Source organism: Wyeomyia smithii, chromosome 3, assembly GCF_029784165.1.
Source record: "Wyeomyia smithii strain HCP4-BCI-WySm-NY-G18 chromosome 3, ASM2978416v1, whole genome shotgun sequence".
Lineage (NCBI taxonomy): Eukaryota > Metazoa > Arthropoda > Insecta > Diptera > Culicidae > Wyeomyia > Wyeomyia smithii.
The window spans coordinates 130,145,401-130,171,812 of NC_073696.1; the positions used below are offsets into that span (position 1 = coordinate 130,145,401).

Below are 26,412 nucleotides of genomic sequence, written 5' to 3' on the forward strand. Positions count from 1 at the left end.
ACTATGTTCATTATTCGAAGACCTATTTTTGCTATTTTCATTCGTTTTTGGGCCGTACTGAAAAACTGATCACTTGGATCTACGTCGCAATGTCATATCACGGCAGTAAAGGTCCAAATCTATTATATTCTAAGGTATAATGTGTTGAATCGTTAGTATGGGCAGTGCTCTTCCAATATTAGGCAAATGTTGAGTGCAGATGTTCAATTAGCCCTCGCAGTTTCACTAATTCGATGTATACCGGAATCTTTTAGTGATTAGGTGTTGGTACTAGATTTAAACATTATGTTAGTGAAACTCCTTATAAGAACTATCCATTTGCTTCCGATTCTCTTTTTACTGCCTATCCAACAGTTTTTTTCCTGTGGGCACAGTGTCACAGCCAGCACTAAACAAATCCATATCGCTTCTCTAATCTCCTTTAGACACTACCAATATCATGTAGTAACTTGAGTCACCTTCACATTAAATCCATTATGGTGGATGTGTGTTTTGCTGGCACGCTTGAAGGACCGCGTGCACGACGCAGAATGATCTGAACTTGCAGTGTGCTCTAGATTTTTAAAAACAATTCACTTACAGAAAACTTTGATAAATTTTTAAACATAATACTGTTAATTAACAAACTTTTACGTGTCGTTATGGGGTTTGTTATTTGCCGCAGCTTATCTTCTCGAAATAAGTTGAGCGGGACTCGAATATTTAGCAGGAAATTAGAAATATAACCAGCACCAACTCAAATTTCTACCACATTCAACGTTCAACCAATATCATGTACAATCAGCCAAATATAATCGGTGGCAGCGGTTTTTATAGCCTTTATCTTTCATGAGAACGTCGCTCTCACAATGATCCCCGCATCGTTTACCACGTTCTTTCACATTCAGCACTAAGGAGCCGGGTATGCCTGGTGCTGTGTTGGTTAGATTGCAAATGTTTGTTTTCAAAATTTCCTTTTCTAATGAATTGTAAACACAGACTGCGCCGTCGCAGTGCAGTTTTTCGTTTTTATTGTCCGAATTTTCTCTCCCTCGTTGCAATTCGTCGTAAGCAGAATCAGAGAAACCAACCAGTCAACATGTAGCTGAACAGTTGTGATCGAAATCTGTTCAAATGACGAAGAGGACTGCCACGGACCAAAAAAGATTCTACGGCAGTGTATGGTGCACATGTACAAGTCATGGTAAGTACCAAAACGGTGCACAGAAGGATGGAAACTGGCTCTATAAGAAGTTCAATTCAAGTACATTTTTGAAGGGGTTCGCTCGCACTGTGTACTCCCGCCAGGCAGACCCACTTGGTGGCTGTATTTTATTATTATTAAAAAGTAATAGTATTATAGTAGAGGAGCACCGTATCGGATCGAAACCTAGTCCAAGCGCAGATGGAATAGCGCATCCCTGGCCGCAAAAAGTGTACATAGTCAAAATGCCATTTTTTGTAAATTTTCGTCGTAACGCCTATTATTAATTCTGTGGATATTATGATAAAAAAATATTTTATATTTTCTAGTCACGGTGATATTATTAAGAATTTAGTTTTACTACATACTCAAAAACATGAAATTCAATAGTTGGTTTACATTCTTTTTATCAAAGCAGAAATGTGCATTTTATCAAACAGTTATGATTCATTCTACATGTATGCCTCGAGTTATAAATGATAAAAGAGTACTGCATACCGAAAACTTGTCCATTCATACGTGAATATTCAGCAGCAGAGACGGAAAACTGCACAATACCGAGTAAATTTAGATTCGTTAATTATGGATATACAAGATTTATTTATTTATGCACGAAATACATTTGCTGGGGCTCTGCCTCTGCAGGCAAACACGCAGGACTAATGCCTGGAAAGAATTTTGTTCGCCACATTTTCAATGGCCAATCGAGTGAGTACGTGCGCAGCTTCGGCACGTACACTCATATATGCTGGGTCGTGTGTAGAGAAGGAAAAGTTTGCTTCATAGGGCTTTTAATATATCATAACATTCTACTTTCATGGTGGGTAATTCAATTGGAGTTATTTCTCATTGCACCCAAATTGGCAGTGTTTTACATTTTTGCAGTTTACAATATGTTGTCATATTTAAATAAAAATGTGTAAATCATCATGTGTAACTTCTTCAGTTCTGCAGTTCTGCAAATTTCAAAAACACAAATTAATTAAAAGTTTCGCATAATCTGATTTGAGTTTGCTGTAGTTGGAATAAAAAGTTCGCTTTTTTTTGGAGCAGCTAGAAGCTCAAACTTTGCAACCAACTGTATTTTATAACAACACAAAAATAGGTAAATCAAGAAAAATTTGTGCTTCAAGTCGATTTTAAAAATGTTTTCTGAAGAATATTCAAAAATACTAGATTCTCAGCCAGCTTTCTCCTTCTAACCGTTCACATCATCGGCACATAAAATGACTCCGACGTTCTCTGTTGACTTGGCTGTTTTCAACAGTCTATAGCAACGTCATCTTTTCTGTTTTTATCAAATAATAAATTTTCATAAAACATAACATCCATATTATTCAAATGGCCTCACTCTCTTATGTGTTTGCACGCTTTCCGTTTTTATGTCAGGCTGGCCTTATATGCCTTTATCTACTTTATATTTTAATTCACGTGCGGTGATAAATTGATTTTGTTTATGTTTCTCGTTGTTCTTTATTATTGCTTGCATCCCTCTCTAGCAAACACAGCCGTACACTAGTCGGTTTCATTTTTGCTATATGTCTCAGCTCAGCGCTCTCTCAAATTACCGGTTTATTCATATTTTTTGTTGGTATGCGCGAAGCCCATTTTTTCCGTAAATTTATACATTTATTATACAGGCTGTTTCTAATTTTTATCTCTTCTCTTCGTCCTCTCTTGCAGACTCGCAGTTGCGGTGATCAACAAACAGGTTACACTAAAAATACAAATTCATTGTAATTGAATCATCGCATACACTGTTGAACGCACACGGTGCTCATCCGCACTAAAACGAGGGGGTCTGCAAGCAACCGAGACCAACACGATCATCGAGCAGAACACGACCTGCAAGCAAACTGTTTCTCTTTCACTAGGGTTTGGAATGAGAGTAAACCTGTCTGACTACGAGAGAGTGAGTACCACCCAGTCAGCTATTAGGCAGTTCATCTATCCATCCGGTATTAAGGGTGGTAAATGCAATAGCCAGACGATTGATGGGACGAGTATGGAAAAGCATACAAACCGAACCCCCTGTAAAGAAGAAATTTAAAACCTCTCTCAGTTAAACGAGAACAAACGAAATATCATACTGATGGTGTCAAGATAGAACATCAAAAAATCCACCAAAGGAAACAGTTCCCTGAGAGCGACCGCTGGAAGTAGAGTACGTCTGTTCCCGAACGCACGCTGTTTACACGGTACGGATTGTGTTTCGACATTCTCATAAACGACCCCAGACTGTGCTATTCTATTCACTCTTGTACTGCCACTACTTCCCCCCTAACGGGGTCGTTCGTATAATGTAATGATAGGATATTACAGCCGTTACGATACGAGTATATTTGAACTTCATCGAGTATTCCGGTTTCAGGATTCCGAAAAGATTTGAATTTTAAATTTAATCGAAACAGTTTGTGTGAGGTGAAATTCGTTTCCTGCTACATAGTTTTCTATACGCAAAAAATGCAGTGTTGTGATAAAGTGGGCAGTGTCGGAGTAAATTGTGATCGTAGTGGCAATGGAAACCTATCGAAAGTATACACAGGACCACTTCGGCAACCGGACAGTCTACTTGACATCACGGCTCGGATGGTTGCGCAAAACGAACCCTTCCAGAAAATCGAGGAACGCTATGATCGAATCCCTGAACCGGTGCAGAGGAGGATCATCTATTGGTCTTTCCCCCGCAATGAAAAGGATATTTGCATGTACAGTTCACTATCCAGGTGCGTAAAAAAATTGAATAATTGTTGTTTTTATTAGATTCATGAAAAACCTCAAGTTAATCTACTATATAAAAATGGAATTCCGTAACGCTTGATCCTATTGATATTATTACCTCCGTCTCTGTGGTATACAGTAATAAGTATCATTTAAAATCGTTCTAAATCAGAAAAATAAGCGATGACATAGAGGGTTTTTAACCGGAAAATGTTCGCTGATGTTCAGGAAAGACATTTGGAGAAAAATAATTAGTATCTGATTACTACAATTTAAGATATTATTCACAAAACTACGAAAAACATGCAAAATTATGACTTTTCAAGCTGAATTTGCCTCTAAATCAAAATTCACAGCGATGACATGTGATTCTTTTTTCATTAAAATGTTTGTTACGTTCAGGAAAAACATTCGAGGAAAAAAAATTAGTATCTGATTACTGAAACTTGAGATATTATTCACGAAACTACGTAAAACATGGAAAATTGTGACTGTTTTATACTGAATTAACCTCTAAATCAAAATTCAAAGCGATGATATGAGATTCTTTTTTCATTAAAATGTTTGTTACGTTAAGGAAAGACATTTGAGGAAAAATAATAAGTATCTGATTACTAAAACTTGAGATATTATTCACAAAACTACGTAAAACATGGAAAAATGTGACTTTTTATACTGAATTTACCTCTAAATCAAAATTCAAAGCGATGACATGTGATTCTTTTTTCAATAAAATGTTTGTTACGTTCAGGAAAAACATTCAAGGAAGAATAATTAATAGCTAATTACTAAAACTTGAAATATTATTCACAAAACTACGTAAGACATGCAAAATTATGACTTTTTATACTCAATTCGTCTCCAAATCAAAACTCAAAGAGATGACATGTGATTTTTCTTTTCATTAAAAAGTTCGTTGATGTTCAAGAAAGACATTTGAGTAAAAATAACAGGTATTTGATCACAAAAACTCGAGATAATATTCACAAAACCACGTGAAACATGCGAAATCATGACTTTTCATACTGAATTTGCCTCTTAATCAAAATTCGAATCTATGATCTGTGTTTTTTTTTTTAAATGAAATTAAGGGAAAATGATAAGTACCTGATCATTTGAAATTTAAATAATTTTAATAAAACTACGTGAAAAATGCAAAACCAAGATTTTTAGGCTTAATTTGTCTCTAAATCATAATTCAAAGCGATGACATGTGATTTTTTTTTTCAATGGAATGTTCGTTCGTGTTCAGGAATGACATTTGAGAAGAAATGATAGGTATCATATTCATAAAACTAAGTAAAAAGTGCAAAATCATGAATATTTAGGCTCAATTTGTCTGCAAATCAAAATCAAAGCTATGATATGTGATTGTTTTCTAATAAAATGTTAGTTTATGTTCAGGAAAGACATTTGAGAAAAAATAACACGAATCTTATTGCTGAAAGTTGACATATTACTGAAAAAACTACGTATGTTTGAAGCATTTTTGGAGTTGATTTTCTGCATACAAAGAAACACCTTAAAATACTTTCTTTGATTTTGAAAAACATATAATACATGCAAAACTTCGACTTTTTAAGCATTGAAAGTCGTTTTTTATTTTCTACATAGTTTTGTGGATTACAGCACAATTGTTAGTTATCAGAAAACCTTCACTTCTTCTCAGACGTGTTCCTTGGACACCAACAAACATTTTCGTTTTGAAAAAAATCACAAGCATCTCTTTAGATTTCATTATAGAGGAGAATTAAGCATAAATGGTCATGCTCAATTCTTCTTACATAGTTTAATTTCCTAAAAAGAGGTTTTACTGTAAACGATTGTCAAATAGCCCGAATATCACCCAGTATAGGTATATTCGAAACTGGGAAGACTCCACACAACATTTTCCAAAACGGCGGCTTCCGGCCTCAGAAAAATAACCTTAAGTGGTATTTGGCCAACCGTTTCAATAATTCCGAAAGTGGAACTCCATACGTCGTTTGGAAATCCGATGGCGACTTCCAGTTTATGTGTGTTCTGTTCTCAAAATATTTAAGTATTTAAAGTGATGATGAACGTATAAGATGTGAAATATTTTTTAAGTGAGTTGTGCTAAAGCAGTAATGAATTATAAAAAAATGATTCTTAAATTTAAAACCTTTGATCCCGAGCATCGCCGGGAACGTTCAACTAGTTCTGAATATTTCTGTTTGTTACCCTCTAAAGAATATTTGTTGTTTTTCAAATTGCATCTGTCAAATACAGTAAAACCTCCTGGAGTCGATATTGAAGGGATCATCGACTCAAAAAAAAAAATATCGACTTAAAGAACGAATTTTCAACGACGGAAATTTTTTATACAGTATATTGCATAGAGTTATGTAAACTATTTTAGCCAGAATTAAAAATCATTATAAGAAAAATTTACGAAAAATTTGAGTATTAATTTTTTTTTTGTTATAAACGTTGGTTTTTTACACTATAAATCTAATTTGTTAATGGTGAAATTCGATATGAAAGATTTTGTGAGCATCTTATCATATCACGATTTCCAGAGAACATTTATTTGGTGTACATCTTTCACTGTAAAGGTCGGACTCGATTATCCGGAATATCAGAAAAAAACCCTTCCGGGTAATCGAGTTTTGCGGATAATCAAATCACAAAAAATTATTGAAATTTGCGATTAATGAACATAAAAAATATTTCCTTTTCTTTTTTTTATTGTACGATCCAGTGGCGTAACCAGGAATTATTTCTGAGGTGAAAAGGAGGTAAATCTTGAGAAGCAAAAAAATGATTTGGACATTGATTATTTTCACTTAATTCCAACATGTCCTAAACATGCCAGAAGAGACATAAATGGAAAATATGGTAAAGTCGTGTAATGAATTAGTCATTAGATTCTTCTATTTTTAAATAATTACTTTTATTTTTAAGAATTAACAAGTAGAATGATTTGGGTTTATTTTTATCAAATTGTTATTTCAAGAATCTGCCACGAGTCGCCCCTGCATTCTAATTCGCTACCGTACAAATTGTTGTCAATCGCTTGGTTTGTTTTTTTTTTTTTTTTTTTGATGTCTGTGTTAAAAAATCGCATAATCATGTGGAAATTTTCAACATTGATAGTTATTGTAAATTATCTCTACAAGACAAATAATAATTATATCATATATCCACATTAGTTTTGGAGCGTTCAATCACATCAATGAAGCTCTCTTACTGGGTATACTACAAAATCGAACACAATGTACATGCAAACAACAGCTTAGCAAAACAAAGGTCGGCTCAGAAGTCTATTGGTCTCGAAGAATTTCCAGGTTTAAACAAGCAAAAATGGTCGTACTCTCTGCTAAGTAATCTAAAACAAAAATTACGAAAACTTTTCACTTTTTCCGTTTTTCCATTTCCATTTAGCTCACTGTACGGTGTTATATTTTTTTTTTACTTTATTAAGGTGGCTTTCAGTCACAGGCTGGTTCGCCACCAACGGTGTTATACACTCTACTGTACCAAAATCTAAAAAAATGGCTAGCTCAAAAGATCCAATTTGGTTTACCAGGGAAAATGAAAATTTAAAAAATAGGAAACAAAAAGCTCACAAAACTTACAAAAAACTTAAGGACCAAGAAAATTTAGACAAATATTTGAACATATGTAATGAACTGAATACTAAAATATCTAAAGCGTATAGAATTACAACACAAGGGTGGAAAATAACATTTAATGAAATCAGACCCAGAACAGTTTTTTAAATTTGCAAACGATAAAATGAAGTCTAATAACTTCCAATCTCGCATGCAATATGAAGACTTTGCCAGTATTGACTCAAACAAATCTGCAACAAGTTTGCAAGTTTTCTTCAAATCGTATACACTAAAGTCGTTTTTTATGCGGGTTTTTTTACGCGGATTCCAGAATTTACGCGGATTCCGGAATTTACGCGGTTTTTTTTACGCGGATTTCGGAATTTACGCGGTATTTTTTTGCGCGGATTTCGGTTTCTCTTCACTCGGATTGCAGAATTAACGCAGATTTTTTTTTACGCGGATTCCGGAATTTACGTGGTTTTTTACGCGGATTCCGGAGTTTACGCGGTTTTTTACGCGGCACGTATCCCCCACGTAAAAAGCGACTTTAGTGTATAAAAATAGCGACGAAATCAAACACTTTGAGTATTTTTCGCACTTGCATGAACAAATAATAACGTATCTGTTAAACAAATAACTGTTCAAGAAATCCTCGCTACACTAAAAGAACTGGACGCTTCAGAAGGTCCTGGTCCAGATGGAATTCCACCCTCACTTATGAAAAATCTTGCTCCTGCTTTCGTAGAACTCTTGTTTTGGCTTTTCAACTTATCCCTTGCGTCCGGACAATTTCCATTAGTCTGGAAAAAAATCTTTTCTTATACCGATTTTTAAATCAGGTAAGAGATCTTATATCAAAAACTACCGATATCCTGTATCCCCAAGCTTTTTGAAGTAATCGTAAACCAAAAAATATTTTATTAGGTAAAGAACCGCATAACGTGCAACGAACATGGTTTTTACAAAGGAAGGTCTACAGCTACCAATTTTCTCGAGTCTGTTGTTTTCTCTCTTGCGACTATGGACAGAGGCAACTTCGTGGAAACTCTATACACGGATTTCAGTAAAGCTTTTGACAGAGTAGATATTCCCATGCTTATGTTCAAATAAATTTGGATTTGAGTCAGGCCTACTTAGATGGATTGAATCTTATTTGACGAATAGAACATAAACGGTTAGGTTAAACGGACACCTCTCTGTACCAGTTAAAGTGACATCTAGAGTTCCACAAGGCTCCCATTTAGGCCCTTTGCTTTTCATTTTATTTGTTAATGACGTTACTCTTGTAGTATTGATGACATGAAATTGTACATGGAAATAAGAACCAAATCAGACATCCAACAATCCCAAAAAGAGGTTGACATTTTCTACAGTTGGTGTAAAAAACTCTTCTTGATCTCAACGTAAAAAAATGCAATATCATATCCTACACAAGAAAAAGAAATCCTGAACATTTCAGTTGCACTTTTGGACGGCAAACTGTAGAAAGGTGTTATCAAATTAGAGATTTAGGAGTTATTATGGATTCTAAGTTAACATTCATTGATCATTACAAAACGATCATCAATAAAGCCAACAGTATGCCAAGTTTTAGAAAATGGTTCAGCTACCATTTCGTAGACCTCTACAATATAAAAGCTCTCTTTGTTACATATGTTAGATCTATTTTAAAATACTGTAGTGTTGTTTGGTAGCCTTATCAAGACGTCCATTCCAATAGAATCGAATCCGTACAAAAACAGTTTTTGTTATATGCACTAAGGAAACTAGGTTGGAATTCATTTACTCTCCCTTGTTATAAATCGCGTTGCATGCTTATTAATAGGGACAGTGGTAAATCGCGATTTCGCGGAAGTCGCGAATTCCGCGAAATCCAGCATCGGCCGCGAAATTACCAAAAATCCGCGAAATGCCGCGAAAACCAGCAACACGGACAAATCTAAAGATTAAAGTTCACCTCGATGGCAACGGGAGGCCTTTTACTACACAACCAGTAAGATGTAATAGTAATACTGCTCTCTTACAACGAGATTTTGTCAGCCTGTGTTGAATTGTTTTCGGATTTTTCGGTTACTAGATCCTCTTCGAGCAAAGATTTTAGTAATTGGAGACCTGCATGATAGAGTTCCAGAGTATGCAAAATCGAAGTTGAAAGATTTACCTACCTACTTAGTTCAAGTAGCAAACATTTTTGCATATTGAAAATACGTAACAGTGAGATTGATATTATAATTTTGGTAAGTATTCGAAACGTGGACGGGTTCCGGTTGGCAAATATATATCTATAGATTCCTGGAAAGTCGGTAGATGCGGAATGCAGCGTGAATCAGAATAATATGAATAATACGTGCCTGCCGACCCCAAAATATGATTGAAAACAGTTTGACAGCAGTCCGTTCTGCAAAAAAATCATGAACCGTACGGTTAAAATACCGTATATTGTATTGACTAAAACAGTTTTTTTTATTGTTTTTACCCAAAAAAGCACTTCATTTGGCGTTTTCTAGAGAAAAGGTTGCCGCGAAATTACCGCGAAATCTGAATATTTTCTATTTTACCACCCGCGAATTTTCAACTTTTTTGCCGCGAATTACCACTGTCTCTACTTATTAATATAGAAACGCTGGAAAAAAGAAGAGAAATTGCTTCGGTAATTCTTGTTAACGATTTAGTTTCACAACGCATATTTTCAGAAAATTTACTAGAAAAACTCAACTTCTATGCTCCTACACGGTCAATAAGAACGCGAAAAAATTTTGTATAAAATTCTTGTAGAACAGAATATGCCATGGCCAGGCCAGTTAATAGTATGATGAGCCTTTTAATAAATATTGTGAAAGTATTGATTCAACGATGTCACGAAATGCTCTTAGAAAAAAATTGAACACTAGAATGACATAACTATATTTGTGATGTTAGCAATAGTTTTCAAGATGTATTCTACTATGATTGACGCAAATAAACATACACCCAACGCAAACGGGGAATATTTTATTACTTTTGGGCAATTTTGTATTACTTTTTGTGTCTTATGACTGCGCATTATACACAAAAAGTAACAAACAAAAAGTAATAAAAATTATGACGGCCACACGCTTGTATGTGTTTCTGCAGGAGAACATACAACCAAGCACCGAAATGCATGTGTTGGCAAGACTTCACTCGCTGCATTTGTATTGATGCAACGATCTGGTTCATTTTTGTCTCCCTTCATTCACACACAATCAGAATCTCAACCGTCAACCTCAAATGTCCAATTAGAAACACTTTCGTTTCGTCCCCCAGTGTTTACTTGAAATGGAAATATGTAATACTGTCTGACCAGAGTTGCCGAAGTTGCGAATATTGTTCTGGATGGGCACGAGTTTTGTATATTCAAACAGGTCCAAATGAGTTTTCATGAACCAATGATTATGTGCTGTAAATAGCTTGCAAGAAAGCGAATGTTTTTATTTTTCTCCAACGCAGTTTACAGATCGTGATGTCATTTTAGGCGCATTTCAAGTCTTTGAAATCATCAACGTTTGCATACTCTATGACGAGGAAAATGTTGCTTGGCAGCTCTTGTCATATTTTTTCGCTGCTCCGTATGCATACAACGAGCGAACTAATACACGCCCACCGGATGAATTGGAGATTGAAAAAACTTGTAACATGTGCAATTTATGCGACGGTGTGTGATTTTTTTTGACTTGAGGTGGAGAGGGGGCATTTTTCGACAGAAAAAACGTTGCATGTGGTTGAAACGACCATTATTAGATAGCCGTACTCTCATAACACGTGCTAAATATATGACAGTATGTGTTGTTACTTGACTGGGGAAGAATTTTATTGCTTTTTAAGTAATGGATTTGTTACCTAAAAGGTAATTTTGCGCTATTGCTTCTAAAGTAATAAGGAAAAGTTTTGCGTGTATTAGTGCAATGAAAAATCTTAAAAAATGAGAATAGATCAATGAATATATGAAAAGCTTCGCGGCCCACTTTGCACAGAGAGCTTCGCGGCTCCATATCGTCCTGTAAGTCTAATTTATTTAACGTCTTAGTCCTAATACGCAGAAGGGTTGAAAATCCGCTTCCACCGGAATATTTAGAAAGAAATTTAATTTATTTGTTAAATTTACCAAGAGCTTCACGACTATTTGTTTAACATAGGACGCGGTATGACTTATCTAAAGCAAAAATGTCACAAGGAAACGACCAGAAAATACGTGACGCTTGGGAGGGACCCTAATACAAATATTCCAACGCTATGGTTGATAGTAATTGATTTTTTTCGAGTTTTCTATTTTTTTTATAAAGTTGTAGTCAATGCGACAAAAAATTCAGATTAATTAAAAACATAAAAAAAGAAATGTTTTTTCCGACTTTAAGGGGGCTAGTCAAAAACTAGTTACATATACCGTAGAATGGGGTGAAATTGATCAATGGGACAAGTACTGGGTGTTTGGAAGCTCACTTGAAATTCTTTAAGGGGAGACATTTCCTTCTACGCATATGGCCAAAATTTACCTCTGTAAAGTTATTCGCTTTTTTCAGTTTTTCTGGTTCCAACACTAAATGAAGGCGCAGTTTATTGCTTTTAAAGTGAAATAGCAGCTGAACTGAAAGAGTTAGATGCTTTGTGTCAAAGAACAGCTTGTAGAGCAGACTCTAATGTTTAATTTAATCCATGTTTATCACACATTTCAGAGAGAAAATTGCAGCTTAGTTTTCAAAAAACATTTGATTCCACATGTGTTCCTTTCTTAGTGCTTCCTATTCTCTAGTTTTTAAGACACTATTGATTACGAAATTTCCTCAGCCTTCCAACAAAACCAACAGAATTGAGCTAGCTATCATACATCTTGTACTAGACCTCGGTAAAGGCAAACATAACCGATAAAAGTGTATTACACTAAAGTCGCTTTTTACGCGGAGGATACGTGCCGCGTCAAAAAACCGCGTAAATACCGGAATCCGCGTTAAAAACCGCGTAATTTCCGGAATCCGCGTAAAAAAAACCGCGTAAACTCCGGAATCCGCGTAAAAAAAACCTGCATTAATTCTGCAATCCGAGTGAAGAGAAACCGAAATCCGCGCAAAAAAAATACCGCGTAAATTCCGGAATCCGCGTAAATTCCAGAATCCACGTAAAAAAAACGAGTAAATTCCGGAATCCGCGTGAAAAAAACCCGCGTAAAAAGCGACCTTAGTGTACTCTCTAGTAGTTGAATTTTGGCCATATGCGTAGAAGGATTTTTTTTTCACCAAATAGGGTCCTCTATCTTTGTATATACAATACCACATAGTGTTCATGTTTCCTCAAAGACAAAATTCACGAGATTCACTTTCATTTTTGTAAAGTTTCTCTAATTTCGTCAAAACTCAATCATATTTGATCGAATAGGTTGTAAAATGCTTAAAATGTATTGAATTTACTTGAAGTGTAGTATTTAACCGGGTTATTACGCTGAACATGAATCGGCCTATAGTTAAACAAAACAAGAATTTATCTACCGCCTCTAGATTTAACTTAAACCTGTCATGTGTATTTCTGGTTGATAAAATCATTATTCTGTACAATAATATGTTGTTTACATCACTTCTTTGTATGGCAAGGTCCGTTTTCTCTTGCTTTGCCTCGTAGTTTGTACACTAGGGCGGCAATGAGCTGTATGAAGAAAAATAGACCTTCGAATATCGCATAGAAGTAGCGCTCAATAGTTTCATCTTCTCGAAAAAAGCTTCCATGCAAAGTTTCTGCTGAGTCGGACTTTGGAAACATGCGCCTCAAAGCGGTCCATGTTTCACGAAAAATATCGATGGGTATTTCGGCCGGCTTTAGAAATTGATGGTACAATTTATTTAAAAATAAAAACCCGTTTTTTTGAACATAACTAAATACCTGCTCTATCATACCATTGTTAAGAGCTAAGTGTTTATTTTGACAAACAACATTCTACAATGCAATTTGTTGAAAAATACCCAAGAAATATCAAAATTAATACGAAGTTCTAATAAAATATTTTGGCCCACCTGTGTATTTGGAGCCGTGTGTGGAAATATTTCGGAATGATTTATATATTTGAAAGTCATAGATCTTTTGGCAGCAAAAATAGTGGATTTGAGGAAGACATCTTTCTGTCGTGATTATAGGCATTTGAAAATAAAAAAATCGGGCTTATAGCGGTTTTACAGGCATTCTCAGCCAATTTAAAATCGTAAAATGTAATAAATTAAAAAATATTTACCTGTAAATTGCTACAAACAGCTTCTTCATTCAGCACGCAACAGTCGAATGGTTAACAAAGAGCTGTCAAAACTTGGCATGGCCAAAATATGTTCGCTTTAATCAGAGACAAACATATTTCGGCCATGCCATGTTAGAGTATAAAAGCTGTTTCTATGGTATTTTATTGATGTTACTATACCAATAAATAGTTTAAAATGCATAAATGTTTGTCACAATAGCTTTCAGAAGATGAGTTGATATTATAAGAATAATGCTACCAAGAGTCAATGTTTCGCATCCATAGTTTTCTAATATTTATTGAATTTATCGAATAAAACACGTAGAATGATCCAGGGTGGGCCAAAATACCCCCGTTACCCTAGTTCATGAAATTGTCGATATCGAAATTTTTTTATTGCCAAATGTCTTAAAAATGCATGAAACGTCGAGATTTGGTGTTATCTCGGAAAAATATTAGGCTTTCTGGGACTTTGAAATTTTTGAGCTAGAAATCTTCTTCATTTCCGTAAACTAACAGATCAGTGTAGACTAGCTTCGTACATAGAGAGTAACTGGGAAGCCACGAAATGTGTCACGATTTTTTGGGAAGGAAAAATATGTATTTTTTTCGTTTCAATCATTTAATGTGTTTGGTATAAGATTTATGACGAAGGTCTAAAATTACAACAAGCTCATTAAGTAGATCAATTTTCAACTAGTTTTTTGCACGATTATTAAAAAAGTTCACAATCCTGCGAATAAATTTTTTAATACAATAACACGGATACAGGATTTCAGTATGATAAAAATAGAAGTAACTGTCACTGATATATTTTTTTCTATATTTCTTTTCAAAAATAGACACGTCAATAAAAATAATTCAAAGTTTTGGGACTGTTGCAGGTGCAGGTGCTCGGGAAACGAAGATAAAAAATTGCATTTTTTTCGAAAAACAAAATTATTTTCATCATAATAACAGAATAAATTATAATGACATCATCTTACATATCCTAAACATACAAAAATTCAGTCCTGTCTGTCTGTCTGTTTGATCCATATAGGCTCGGAAACTATTGATCGGCGTGAAATTTTGTATGTAGGGGTTTTAGAGGCCGGGAAAGGCTACTAAGATAGTTGGAGGCTCCTTCCTATTCTAAAAGGGGTCCCATACAAATGAAAATCAAATTTCGCACAGCTCTTGAGCCAATCAAGCAAATACAACCAAGTTTGACATGCGAATGTTTTTTAGGGGTAACAAATATGTCCGAAGTGGTTCGACACCCCTCCCTCTTCCATAAGGGAGAGGTCCCATACAAATGAAACACAAAATCCTGTACATCTCGAGAACTAATCAAGTAAATGGAACCATATTTGGCATGTGAAAGTTTTCAAAACCAAAAAAATATTTCTATGGTGGTTCACACCCTTCCTTCTCTGGAAGATAGGGGTCCAGAGTGGGGCGACTTCATACAAAGTCTGGTCACGCAAAAAAGTGTCGATAAATGCGACCAAAACATGGTATTTACATAATTTTGGAGTGCTAAACACGAATCCGGCATCCTTTTTTATTTGGGGCCGTCCATAAAACACGTGATCCAATTTTTATATTTTTTTAAATTATTTTTTGGCACTTTTCCCCTTACTGTTTCATTAAATAGAATTATATGATCTTTGACCACAAGCAACGCCATCAGCTTTTCCTGATTCTGCAATTGTTTTCTACATTAGAAATATTACTTCATCTAGAAGTTTTTTACAATAATTTTTCACCGTTTCAAAATAAGTGCGGGATATTTGAGTGTTATTTATTGGATCTGTAGAAATAAGAAGATGATTGAATTTATCATGATTGGAATTTTCTCAAGGGGCCATCCACATACCACGTGGACAACTTGGGAGGGGGGGGGGGGTGGTGGTAGTTTTGTAATGTCCACGGTTCTTACCTAAACAAAAGAATTTATTTGGCCATTTGTCCATGGGGGGTAGGGGTCAAAATCGTTGAAAATCGGTCCACGTGGTATGTGGATGGCCCTCAACTATTTTTGCAAGTGAAATATTACACAGTGCAACAAAAATTGACTGTTTTTTCGGCCTTGGCTCTATATATAATTTTTTTGTGTATTTTTGTGCAAAACTAAATTTCCCCAAGTTTGAACATATTTCAACTTAAGGGGCAACAATGGCGCCATTTTGAATTTTTGAAAAACTGGTAATTTTTGTGGTTTTTTCGACGCCATTTTGTTTTGAGCCTAAATATCAAAATTCTAAGAGTTTGTCCACATATTAGCATCTTTTTACCCATCTTTTGAAAAAAACAGATCTTAAATCGGACAAAAACTGAGCTCAAAACGGTGATTCTACGAAACCGGTTTTAGCATAGTTTTAGTATATTTCACAAAAGCAAAATAATAACGATTATTTCTGAGTATTAATGGTAATTCGCTAATATCTTAAGGTGGTAGTCATATTATATCTTATTTTGAGTGAAAGAGTCTCAGAAATCGAATGGTAGGTGTCTGATCAACGTAAAATGTCAGCAGATAAACCTATTTTAGTATTGTAGGGTAATTGGGGCAAAATCGACATTTTGCTGACATTTTACGTTGATCAGACACCTACCATTCGATTTCTGAGACTTTTTCACTCAAAATAAGATATAATTTGACTACCTTTTTAAGATATTAGCGAATTACCATTAATACTCAGAAATAAGCGATATTATTTTGCTTTGTGAAATATACTGAAACTATGCCAAAACCGGTTTCGTAGAATCACCGTTTTGAGCTCAGTTTTTGTTCGATTTAAGATCGGTTTTTTTTTTTAAAGATGGGTAAAAAGATGCTAATATGTGGACAAACTCTTAGAATTTTGATATTTGGTCTTAAAACAAAATGGCATCGAAAAAACCTCAAAAATTTTCAGTTTCTCAAAAATTCAAAATGGCGCCATTGTTGCCCCTTAAGTTGAAATATGTTCAAACTCCGGGAAATTTATTTTCGCATTAAACTTCATCAAAAAATCATACATAGAAGCCAAGGCAAAAAATTTGTTGCACTGTGTTATCAAGCATATTTAATTAATCTTCTCTTGAGCCTCTTCAGTCATCCTTCCTATAGATAGTATTGCGGTTTAATTGATATTGCTGCCCTGAAACATCGATTTGATCTTACCTGAATGTTTTTCTTGGTGGCTTAATACTGTATTTTAAACTCAGATTTTCGCGAGCGCTTGAATCCCAGCTGATATGAAAGCATCCATTAAAAACAACGAATCCCACCATGAAGCGAAGATATTCCGTAACTCTAATAATCTTCATTCACGTTTAATCACAGACAAACAGACGTACCACTCCGTACAAAATTCTAAGAAAATGAGCATTTCTACTAGCTTGTGCGACATCTGCCAGACATATTCCGCAAAAGATAAATGTTCAGCCTTTCTGCTGTTTAGGCAGCATGGCGCGCGACAACTGTAAACTGAGTTCGAAGGGAAAAAGCACATCAGCGCCACCACCGCTGCATCGGGAATATTCCATGAGGCTGAAACTTATTTGAATTGACCGTTATTTTGATCAACGAAAATAAATTTCGTGGTACGTGTGTGATTTTGGCCCAAAATTATATTTTATCCATTACGGATTAATGTCGATATCGAAAGTTTTCATCATAATACTGGTTTCGATTAAATTAAATCGTAGATAAAATTTCAAGCTGAAAAAATATAATGAAAAAATCGGTATCGCATATCTCACTAAAGAGACAATTTGCGCAGTTTTGCGGACAATAAGCATTTGAAAGCTTACTTTTTACCTAAATTTTGGATGTAGTCACAACCGTGTCAAACTACGCGACAAAATTTTTAAGCTGCTTTGCTACAAAAAAAAAACCATCTTTTTATTATTTTTTTTGTGTCGTGCCTATTATGACCAAATTTTACAATATCTAATAAAACAGATTTGTTTTGCACAACTTTTTCATTACCGTCAAAAAGATCCAAGCTATTATTGGAGCTGCAGAGCGTTTCATATTTATGTACTTTTTTTCAAAAATATGTCAAAAAACGTCAGTATGCCAAGCTTCGAAAAGTCATGAAAAATCAGATTTTATGATATTGCGCTCAAATTTTGGATTTAAACATTTGGATATTATAGCAAGAAAGGAAAAATATTTGGAAACAGCTAACGCAAAAAAATTTAGGCTGATGGCCAGCGATTCCCCAATGTGGGGTCCCATACAAATCAAACACTAACTTCGCACAACTCGAGAACCAATCAAGCAAATACAACCGAATACGGCTTGTTAAGGTTTTTGGGAGCAAGGAAAATGTTCTTGATAGTTCGACACCCCTCCCCCCTCTGGAAAAGAGGGCTGCCATACAGATGAAACACAATTTTTTTCACATGTCTAAAACTAATCAAGTAAATGCAGTGGCGTCGGGTCCACCTGTGCAACATGTGCACTGGTACTCTGATCCTTAATATCCAAACATATGCAATTATCTAAATAAAATAAAATGTAAAAAACAAGTAAGCATGTTAGCGAGGCTTTTCAATTCAAAGCTTGAAACACTTTGGTTTGATTTTCTTCTCTAATTCAAGGAAAAAGAACCTAAGTGAATGACAGTGCACATGTAAAGAAATGAGCCACGCAACCCCTCTGAGTAAATGGAACCAAATTTGGTATGTAAAAGTTCTTAAAGCCAAAAAATATTTTCATGGTGGTTCGAGACCCCTCCTTCTTCTGGAATGGAGGGGACCTATGCAAATGAAACACAAATTTCGCACAACTCGAGTACCAATCAAGCAAAATAAAACAAATTTGGCATGTTAAGATTTCTGGGAGCAAAAAAAAATTTTCATGGTATTTCTACACCCCTCCCTCTTCTGGAAGAGAGAGCTGCCATACAAATGAAACACATCTTTCTTCAGATCTCAAGAACTAATCAAGTAAATGGAACCAAATTTGGCATGTCTAGATTTTAAGGAGCAAAAAAATGTTTTCGTAATAATTCGACATCCCTCCCTCTTCTCAAAGGAAGGGTTCTTAAACAAATCGAAAATAAATTTCTATGGTGGTTTTTGGCACTTCTCCGTACTCTGACCGATATCCACCCAATATCCGACACCAAAATGATGAACAGAAAAAAAAAGCGAGCACAGACACCATTTCGATTTCTAAGATGGCGACTTCCGGTGTCTGGAAAACAACCGAAAATGACCAAACAACCGCGAAACCATCAAGGAACAGCATCATCCTTAAATGTTCTCCATTCGCATACCCCCCGATCGTTTTGATCATTGTCGTTGGTTGTCTTTCAACTAGGAATCGTTCCAGTCAGCGAGCGCCCAGTTAAAAAGAAACCCAGTTCATGCGTGTCCAGTTAGCGAACAGTAACTGTAGTTAGCATTCTAAAACTCCTGAATTCAATCTTGTTGCATTTCCGCTCTGTGCCTTCCACGAATATTGATGTTTTTCGATCAGGGAAAACTGGAAAATAATCATGGAAATTTTTTTAACCGATACGCGGTTATTTTTTAAGCGGCTCTTTAGAGCAAAAACTGACGTTCAGTTTTATATCTAATCGAATTTCTTTTCCACTGAAATTTTAGAGTTGCGTTCATCTACGTTGCACTTTTTTGTGCCGAATACTGAAAAATATCAGGAAAATTCATGTTATATATCAGGGAATATCAGAGAAAATCGGGGAATTTGGTTTTGAAAATTTTTTCGCTACCCTGATACATGACTGACTATTTAAATAGACAAATAAATGAATTCGGGTTTAATTTTTTAGGTTGGTGTCTAATATCTGCAACTTTGAACAAAATTGTAAATTATTGTTTGGAACACCTTGACCGATATTCACCAAACATCATATAAATGTTTGGTGGTAAAAAGCGTATTGGAAATAGGAGGGCAGCTTGTTTCGATTATTACAAGTAGAAAAAATGCCACAAGTGTTGGAAATTAATCCGCATTGACAATCGAGTGGTCATGGGGTTGAATCTTAGTAGAATCAACCCATTCGATGTCATCGGACTTTTCAAATGAGGGTATATTCTCAGGTTCCACACTTCCTTGACGCGGGTACCAATAAACTCGAAATGAGTTCTAATTTATTAGCAACATGTAAATATATCAAATGTCAGAAAAAGATAGGTACATTTTAACACTTAGTTCTAGTTGTAGGTAATTCTAATAAGCTAGGAAACTTTTCCAGTAAAAGGAAACCTGTTGCGTTCAAATTTATTCAGTTTTTGTAAAGATATGGTCATTTTGAAATTGACGATTTCACTAAACTTTTACAAATAATGAAACCCAAGAGTTTAATTCGAAGTATGATAGAGAATAATTTACCACTCTTTAGTAATTAAACGTAATAATTAATGCATGTCAATATTTTACAGGGTTTCTTCACTGAACTCCGTGGAACCTCAGAGCCTCAGTTTCTGCGCTGGCCTCAAGCTAGTCGAGTCTGGATGCGTGGAGGATGTACTTCAAGTTGGGTTCCATCTAAGCGGAATTGTGTGGACATACCCACCCAATCACGCGCAACGTCAGTCTTCGTCCTCATCGCTAGGTTCATCCGGTGTTCGTAATGACCTTACCTACCAATACCCCAACGTTGGTAACAGTCACCAGCATAATAACTACATCGGGCACAATAACCACCATCATAATCCGCACAACCATCGTCCGCTCACGCCTCCACCCCTACATCAAGCACCGTTGCCCCCCGGGCCACCCATTCCACCGGGTGTGATGGGAGTTGGTGGTCCCGTGGTAATTCCTCAACCACCCGGAATTGCCCAGCCCGTTCCACCACAGTACAACAATAATCCAAATATTGATCGTGATGGATTCAACAATATTTCAACCCCGTCATCTTCAGGTGCAGGCAATATGGAGGAGAACAAAAAGTTCAAAGTGTCAGTCAGTTTCGATAGGTAAGTGTTAGTAATTCTTTCTCCAGAAATGACTAGGCAACACACGTAGAGTGAGAATGAGTGATTGAGAGGATGGTCACAGAATGATTGGGTAAGCGAATCGAAGCATAAGGAAAAAGGTTCAAATGGAAAATGACTCATTTTATCATCGGATGTTGGTTTGGTAGTCTGCCGCGCACCACCGGTGACTGGGCATTCAGCGTATCGAAAGAACGAGCCGAACTGGGATGAAAAATTGTGTTGATTGATGGTTGCTTTGCAAGCAATGGGAAAATATATCCTCTCTCTGCAGAGAAAAAAAAAAGTTAAATAGCGAAAGCTTTGCTCGGTGACAGGTTCCATCGATCTAGACCGACTATTCATTTTAATGGTGAACGAACAAAGTTAGCCACATGTATAAGCAGCCCTTGCACATTACGGTTTTGAGAGGAATTCTTTTTGAATTTTATTGAGAAAATAGGACATTTTCCATCATGGGAATATTACAATCATTTTACAATTGTTTCATAATTTACACATAGTTCTAATGCGATTTACTTCTTTGAATAATTGACGCTTACTCGAGATAAATACTAACGATTGTGCTCATGTTTGTTATATATTACCCCTGCTAACAATTTGGTTCACATAACTCGGGTTCCATTCTTGGTAAAAAATAACCATATAAAATGCATGAAATGCGAAAATATATACAAATCTGGAGGCCATATACGTACATTGGAACAAAAATTTGATTACGATTTTTCATAACTTCTGGACTGTCTTATATAGCTTACTTGAAACTAAGTTGCATTGTATACGACTTAGAAAAATGACGCATTTTACGATTTTTATGACACGTTAAATTGCATCATGCATAACTTAAGACTTCGTTTTATGAAATTTAAATCCCAAACGATATAAACAAATTTAATGTTGCATTTTAAGTAATTTCATTTTGATACACATTTGAGCGACTTAGAATAAACATCCTTATACGACTTCTGGTTTGCTGGGGCACGTCTAGTATAGTTTGTGAATGGCATATTTAGAACAAATGGAAATTCATAACATATAACATTTCATACTTTTTTTATTTGCAGATGTAAAATTACATCGGTGACCTGTAGTTGTGACACAAAAGATATTTTCTGGTGCCATCATGTCGTTGCATTAGCTCTGTATAGAATACGAAATGCCGAAACAGTAAAACTAAGAGTTCCTATTTCAGGTAATTTATTTTTATGTTTACACTTTTTTGTATTAAACAATTTTCTTACTTCAGAAACACTACTTCAAATGAATCGACAACAATTGCAAAAATTTATACAGTACTTGATCTCAGAACATCACACTGAAGTGTTACCGACAGCCCAGCGACTGGCAGATGAAATTTTACAGCAACGTTCGGAAATCAACTCAATTTGTGGAGCTCCTGATCCTACAGCTGGTGCATCAAAGGATGATGATCATTCATGGCACTTGGATGAAACTCAGGTCTGTGAAGCTGTAAAGACTTACCTCGGCCAAGGTAGTTACTATTATAGCAGTAAACATCTAAATTCACTGTTTGGTAAGGTTCGCGAAATGCTACGTGCACAAGATTCAAATGGAGCTCGTATGTTAACATTAATCACTGAACAATTTCTCAATGATCCCCGATTGGTATTATGGAAGAATCATGGAACACCAATGACAGAAAAGTGTCGCCAGTTATGGGACCAGTTGGGGGCACTATGGGTTTGTATAGTCTTAAACCCGAAATCCACTCATGTGGAAAGACTACACTGGAAGGCACTTCTAGAAAAATGGTCCAAAAGTGAAGTATGTCCTCAGGAAGATCCGGATTTAAGAACATCTACACGAGAAAGTATTCGTGAGAGATCCAACCGTGAAAGAGAACGAGACCGAAACAGATTTTTTCGGGAAAACAATTTAAGAAATATGATGTATTATAATCAGAACAACATTAATCCAAATCGTCGACGAAATTACAATGAGATGAACCTGATCGGGCCAGCTCTTGACAGGCCAAACAACGGTGCAAATGAAAATTATGATAGCTCAGAGTCCGATTCCGATTCCGACGAGGATATAGAAGAGAGTAATGAAGTTGAAAATAATGATAATCATAATAACGAGAATCAAAATGCTCATCATGAGCCGAATCGTGATAACTTGGAAGAAGATGTGGATCAGGTGCACAATATTCTTCAAGATATTAATTTCGGAGTGAATGGAAAAGCTGATAAACCAGAGGACAATGGATACATAAATATGAATCTATTAAATGAAAACAGCGATCTAAATCCAATTCTGCCAGAAAATGATGACAGTTCAAGGGAATCGATGGACGCTGATAACGATAATCCTTTACCAGGGCCAAGTGGTGTCGTCAGTGGAAAATCAATCGAATCAGAGAGTTTTTTCAATAGTAATCCTTGCATCTGCGGCGAAGAGAAATGTGAATGTAATCGTCCGGTATTTTTTGATGAAATCAAACCGAGTAAATTTTTCGACTGCGATGCATCAAGCTTTTTAGTCACTGAAGACGCCAACCAAGGCTGTGAGCCAATAAAAGAGCATGAAATGGACACTGGCGATGACAAGCTGGATAAACACTGTGATATATTAGGAAAACAAAACATTTTGAGTAACTTCGAAGATCTCGCTGTTCCAGGTCCATCTGGGTTAGGAAGATTGCCGTTGACTTCTGCCTCTATAGCTAAATCGATTACTCAACACGCAATTGATGATTGTAAATGTCATAAAGATAATGAAAACTTAAGCGATGTATGTTCTTCTGCAATCAGTCATAATAACATGGATGCTTGTGTTAGCAGTGAAGAGAAACCCGAGAAAATTGACGAATGTAATCCAACCAGGGATGCGAGTAACGAAAAACCATCTTCCGCGCCTAAAGATGATGAAATCAACAAACCAAACCAAATTGAGCCGGAAGTCGATGAACCTCAACCAGGACCGTCAAGGTTAGTAGAATGCCCCAGTAAGCGGCCACAACAAAATGAACGAAATAATGATAACAACGCCAGACCATGCAAACGTTTAAAACTTAATAATGGAAACTGGGTTGGCAAGAGTTCCAACAAAACTCCAAGAACGATTTTCCACAAAGCATTAGATGCAGTAAATATGACTTGGGATAATGATCACCTCAAGTTTATTCTCGAGTCGGATAATTATTCTCTATCAAGTCGTAATTCGGTACAAATAGCTGGTTCTAGTAAAATGATATCTAATAGTCCTAGTTCGAAGTCGAATTTCAATGCCCTTGGTCAACCATTATGGCATGAACAGATATCGATGACTGCCGCTCGTGTTGATTCATTACGTTCACATGGTCATATAGAAGCTGCGTTGAGGTTATCTGTAAGTGTTGTTCGTACAATGAGAGAAATTCAACGCGACGCTCAAGCTCTATGGCATCGTCACAAACCAAAGATTGCAGACAATAAACCAGCGGAAGTTGTATGTAGTTGCCAGAATAGCAAACCAGCTGAATCTAATCCGACCCCTCAATCTTCTTCGCGAAAAAAGGATGCCTTTTCGCAAATGCCTCCTCCTCCGCCACCAGTTGTAGGTCCATCACAGCCGGCAAACAGTAATAAGATAAATTGTCAATGTCCAACACACATTCATCAAATTCAGCCTCTGCCACCTCCACAACAACAACAATTCCAGCATCATCAAATGAAAAAAGACTGCTCAAAATGCTTGCAAATCAAGTGCTATTATGAATCAGTTGGTTCTTCTTCCAAATATAATTATTACAACAACATGATCCGAAACAGTCGCAACGGGATGGTGTGCCATTCGTCAAAGTGTAATCCATTTTTTCCGCCATCGGCAGAAATGTTTCGCAATCCTCAGCCACACTGTAATCGTGATTATCGGTATATGAAATTTAATATGCAACCACCACAGCATCCACCACATATGCACCATCATCACCATCAACAGGGCGTGCCCCCATTGATGGGGCCTCCCCAAGGTCACCACGGAGCAGGACCTTCTCACCATTTACATTCGCAAAACCATGTGATTCCTTCGCCTGCTGTAATGCCTCCCTCACATGGCTCAACTGATCAATCCGCGGGTAAAGCACCAAAGTGCAATTGCCCTGTACATAAGGACGACCGACAAGAAATTGCTCAGCCACAACCGCCACCGCCACCTGGTGTTTCTGGTATGGGACCGCCTGTACCGGGGCCATCTACATCGTCAGCTGTACTACAAACTGCACCGCCACCACCGCCGCCACCACCACTGGCTCCATATCATCCCCAAGATGTATTACCGAAATCGCAAATTCCGTGCACCCAACATGACAAATCTCAATGTTGTATTAAAAATATGTGCTGCAAAATGGTAGCCCAAGCAAAAGCGCTTGAAAAACAATTCAATGTCCAGACTGCTGGACCATCAGCATCTTCTCAATTTCTACCACCAGCAACACCATGCAATTGTGGAATGCACTCTAATTCTATCGGTATGTATAAGGCCTTATATAACGGTCCAACGTCGCATGTAATGGGCCCATCATCTATGCCAGGACCGAGCACATCGCGTAGTATGCCAAAGCCTTATGAACGACCACCGGTACCATATCATGAATGTGAAATGGCCGGACCTAGTTGTTCAACAAAATCTGCTTCCAAAATGCCTCCACTTCCTGCGACACTATGTAACCGAGATTTTTCAGCTAATTCTTCCTCTTCTGTGTCTGCTACGAATCCATCAAATACTTCCACTGTCACTGCAGTTAAAATCCATGAACCCGATTGTGCTCTGTACAAAAAATGTGCTGAGTCTTCAAATTCCGGGGCCAGCGCTTCTAAATCAAAACATAACTCTGTTAACTACGGAACCTCATCCTCGAAGGTTACGTCAGTTTTTGATCCAGTAAAAATAAACCGAAAAACCAACTGTTTATCAAAATGTATTGACTGTAGTATTGGTTGTGAAGTAGAATTTCCTCTTGATGCGATAGCTTGTATCTTCGACTGCTTAACTGAGACCTGTATTATGCCAGAAGCAATGGTGAATGAAATAAGCCGGATGGCATATGAAATTGGGGTCAGCGGGAATGGCCAAGGCACCAACACGGCCCCAGAAGACGTCAATATAATTCCGCCCAAATATCGACACATTCCGGTACCAGGAACTAACGACAGGTACGAAACGTACTTAACGTTAGCATTCGAGGCAGCAATTTTAGCACTGAGTAAACAGAGAATTATGCCTCACGGTCTCTATGCACAGCACGTAATATGCAAACAACAGGATCAGTTGATATCCCGTCTGCGTAATATTGACCTTGATCAGATGTTGATTGATGTTCTTAAGCGACTTAGCATTCAGTTACTAGATGGTGGCTCAACTAGCGGACTTGGTGAAATGGTTCATCCGGAATCGGTTCCGATGCACACACTTGCCCGCTTTTTATTTGCATCTCTCCTCAATCAATATCCTGATCTGGCTTTCAACATTGGGCTTCGTGCCATGCGGTTTCCAATACTGGAAAATATCAGCGAAGGTTCTGTAAATGGAATTGAAATGCAGCACAACAACTTTATGCACTCGCCGTACCCTCGGTGGTGGACTTTAGGACACCTGGAAACGCAACAATGCTCACTAAGCTCTACTATGCTTAGTGCCGCTAAAGGAGATACGAAACGCTTGTCAGCTGTACTTGAGAATGCTCGTCGAAACATTCACAGTTCTTCACATTTATTCAAAGTGAGTGAAAGCTTTAAACAAAAAATGAAAAA

The 26,412-nt window shown here is 36.6% G+C and overlaps 1 protein-coding gene across 3 annotated transcripts in view; it reads left to right on the top strand.

Annotated features, from left to right (window-relative positions):
- LOC129727086 (uncharacterized) overlaps window positions 1-26,412 on the top strand; it is a 42,081-nt gene that overhangs the window by 12,289 nt on the left and 3,380 nt on the right. For 2 of the 3 annotated variants that reach the window (XM_055684528.1, XM_055684531.1), the window contains exons 2-5: window positions 2,867-3,909; window positions 20,102-20,641; window positions 21,724-21,851; window positions 21,906-26,380. In XM_055684528.1, coding sequence (XP_055540503.1) covers window positions 3,647-3,909; window positions 20,102-20,641; window positions 21,724-21,851; window positions 21,906-26,380 — 5,406 coding nt within the window. In that variant the 5' untranslated portion in view covers window positions 2,867-3,646. Of the gene's footprint in view, window positions 1-1,035; window positions 1,184-2,866; window positions 3,910-20,101; window positions 20,642-21,723; window positions 21,852-21,905; window positions 26,381-26,412 lie in introns of those variants that run through there. The other variant, XM_055684530.1, reaches the window with a different exon arrangement.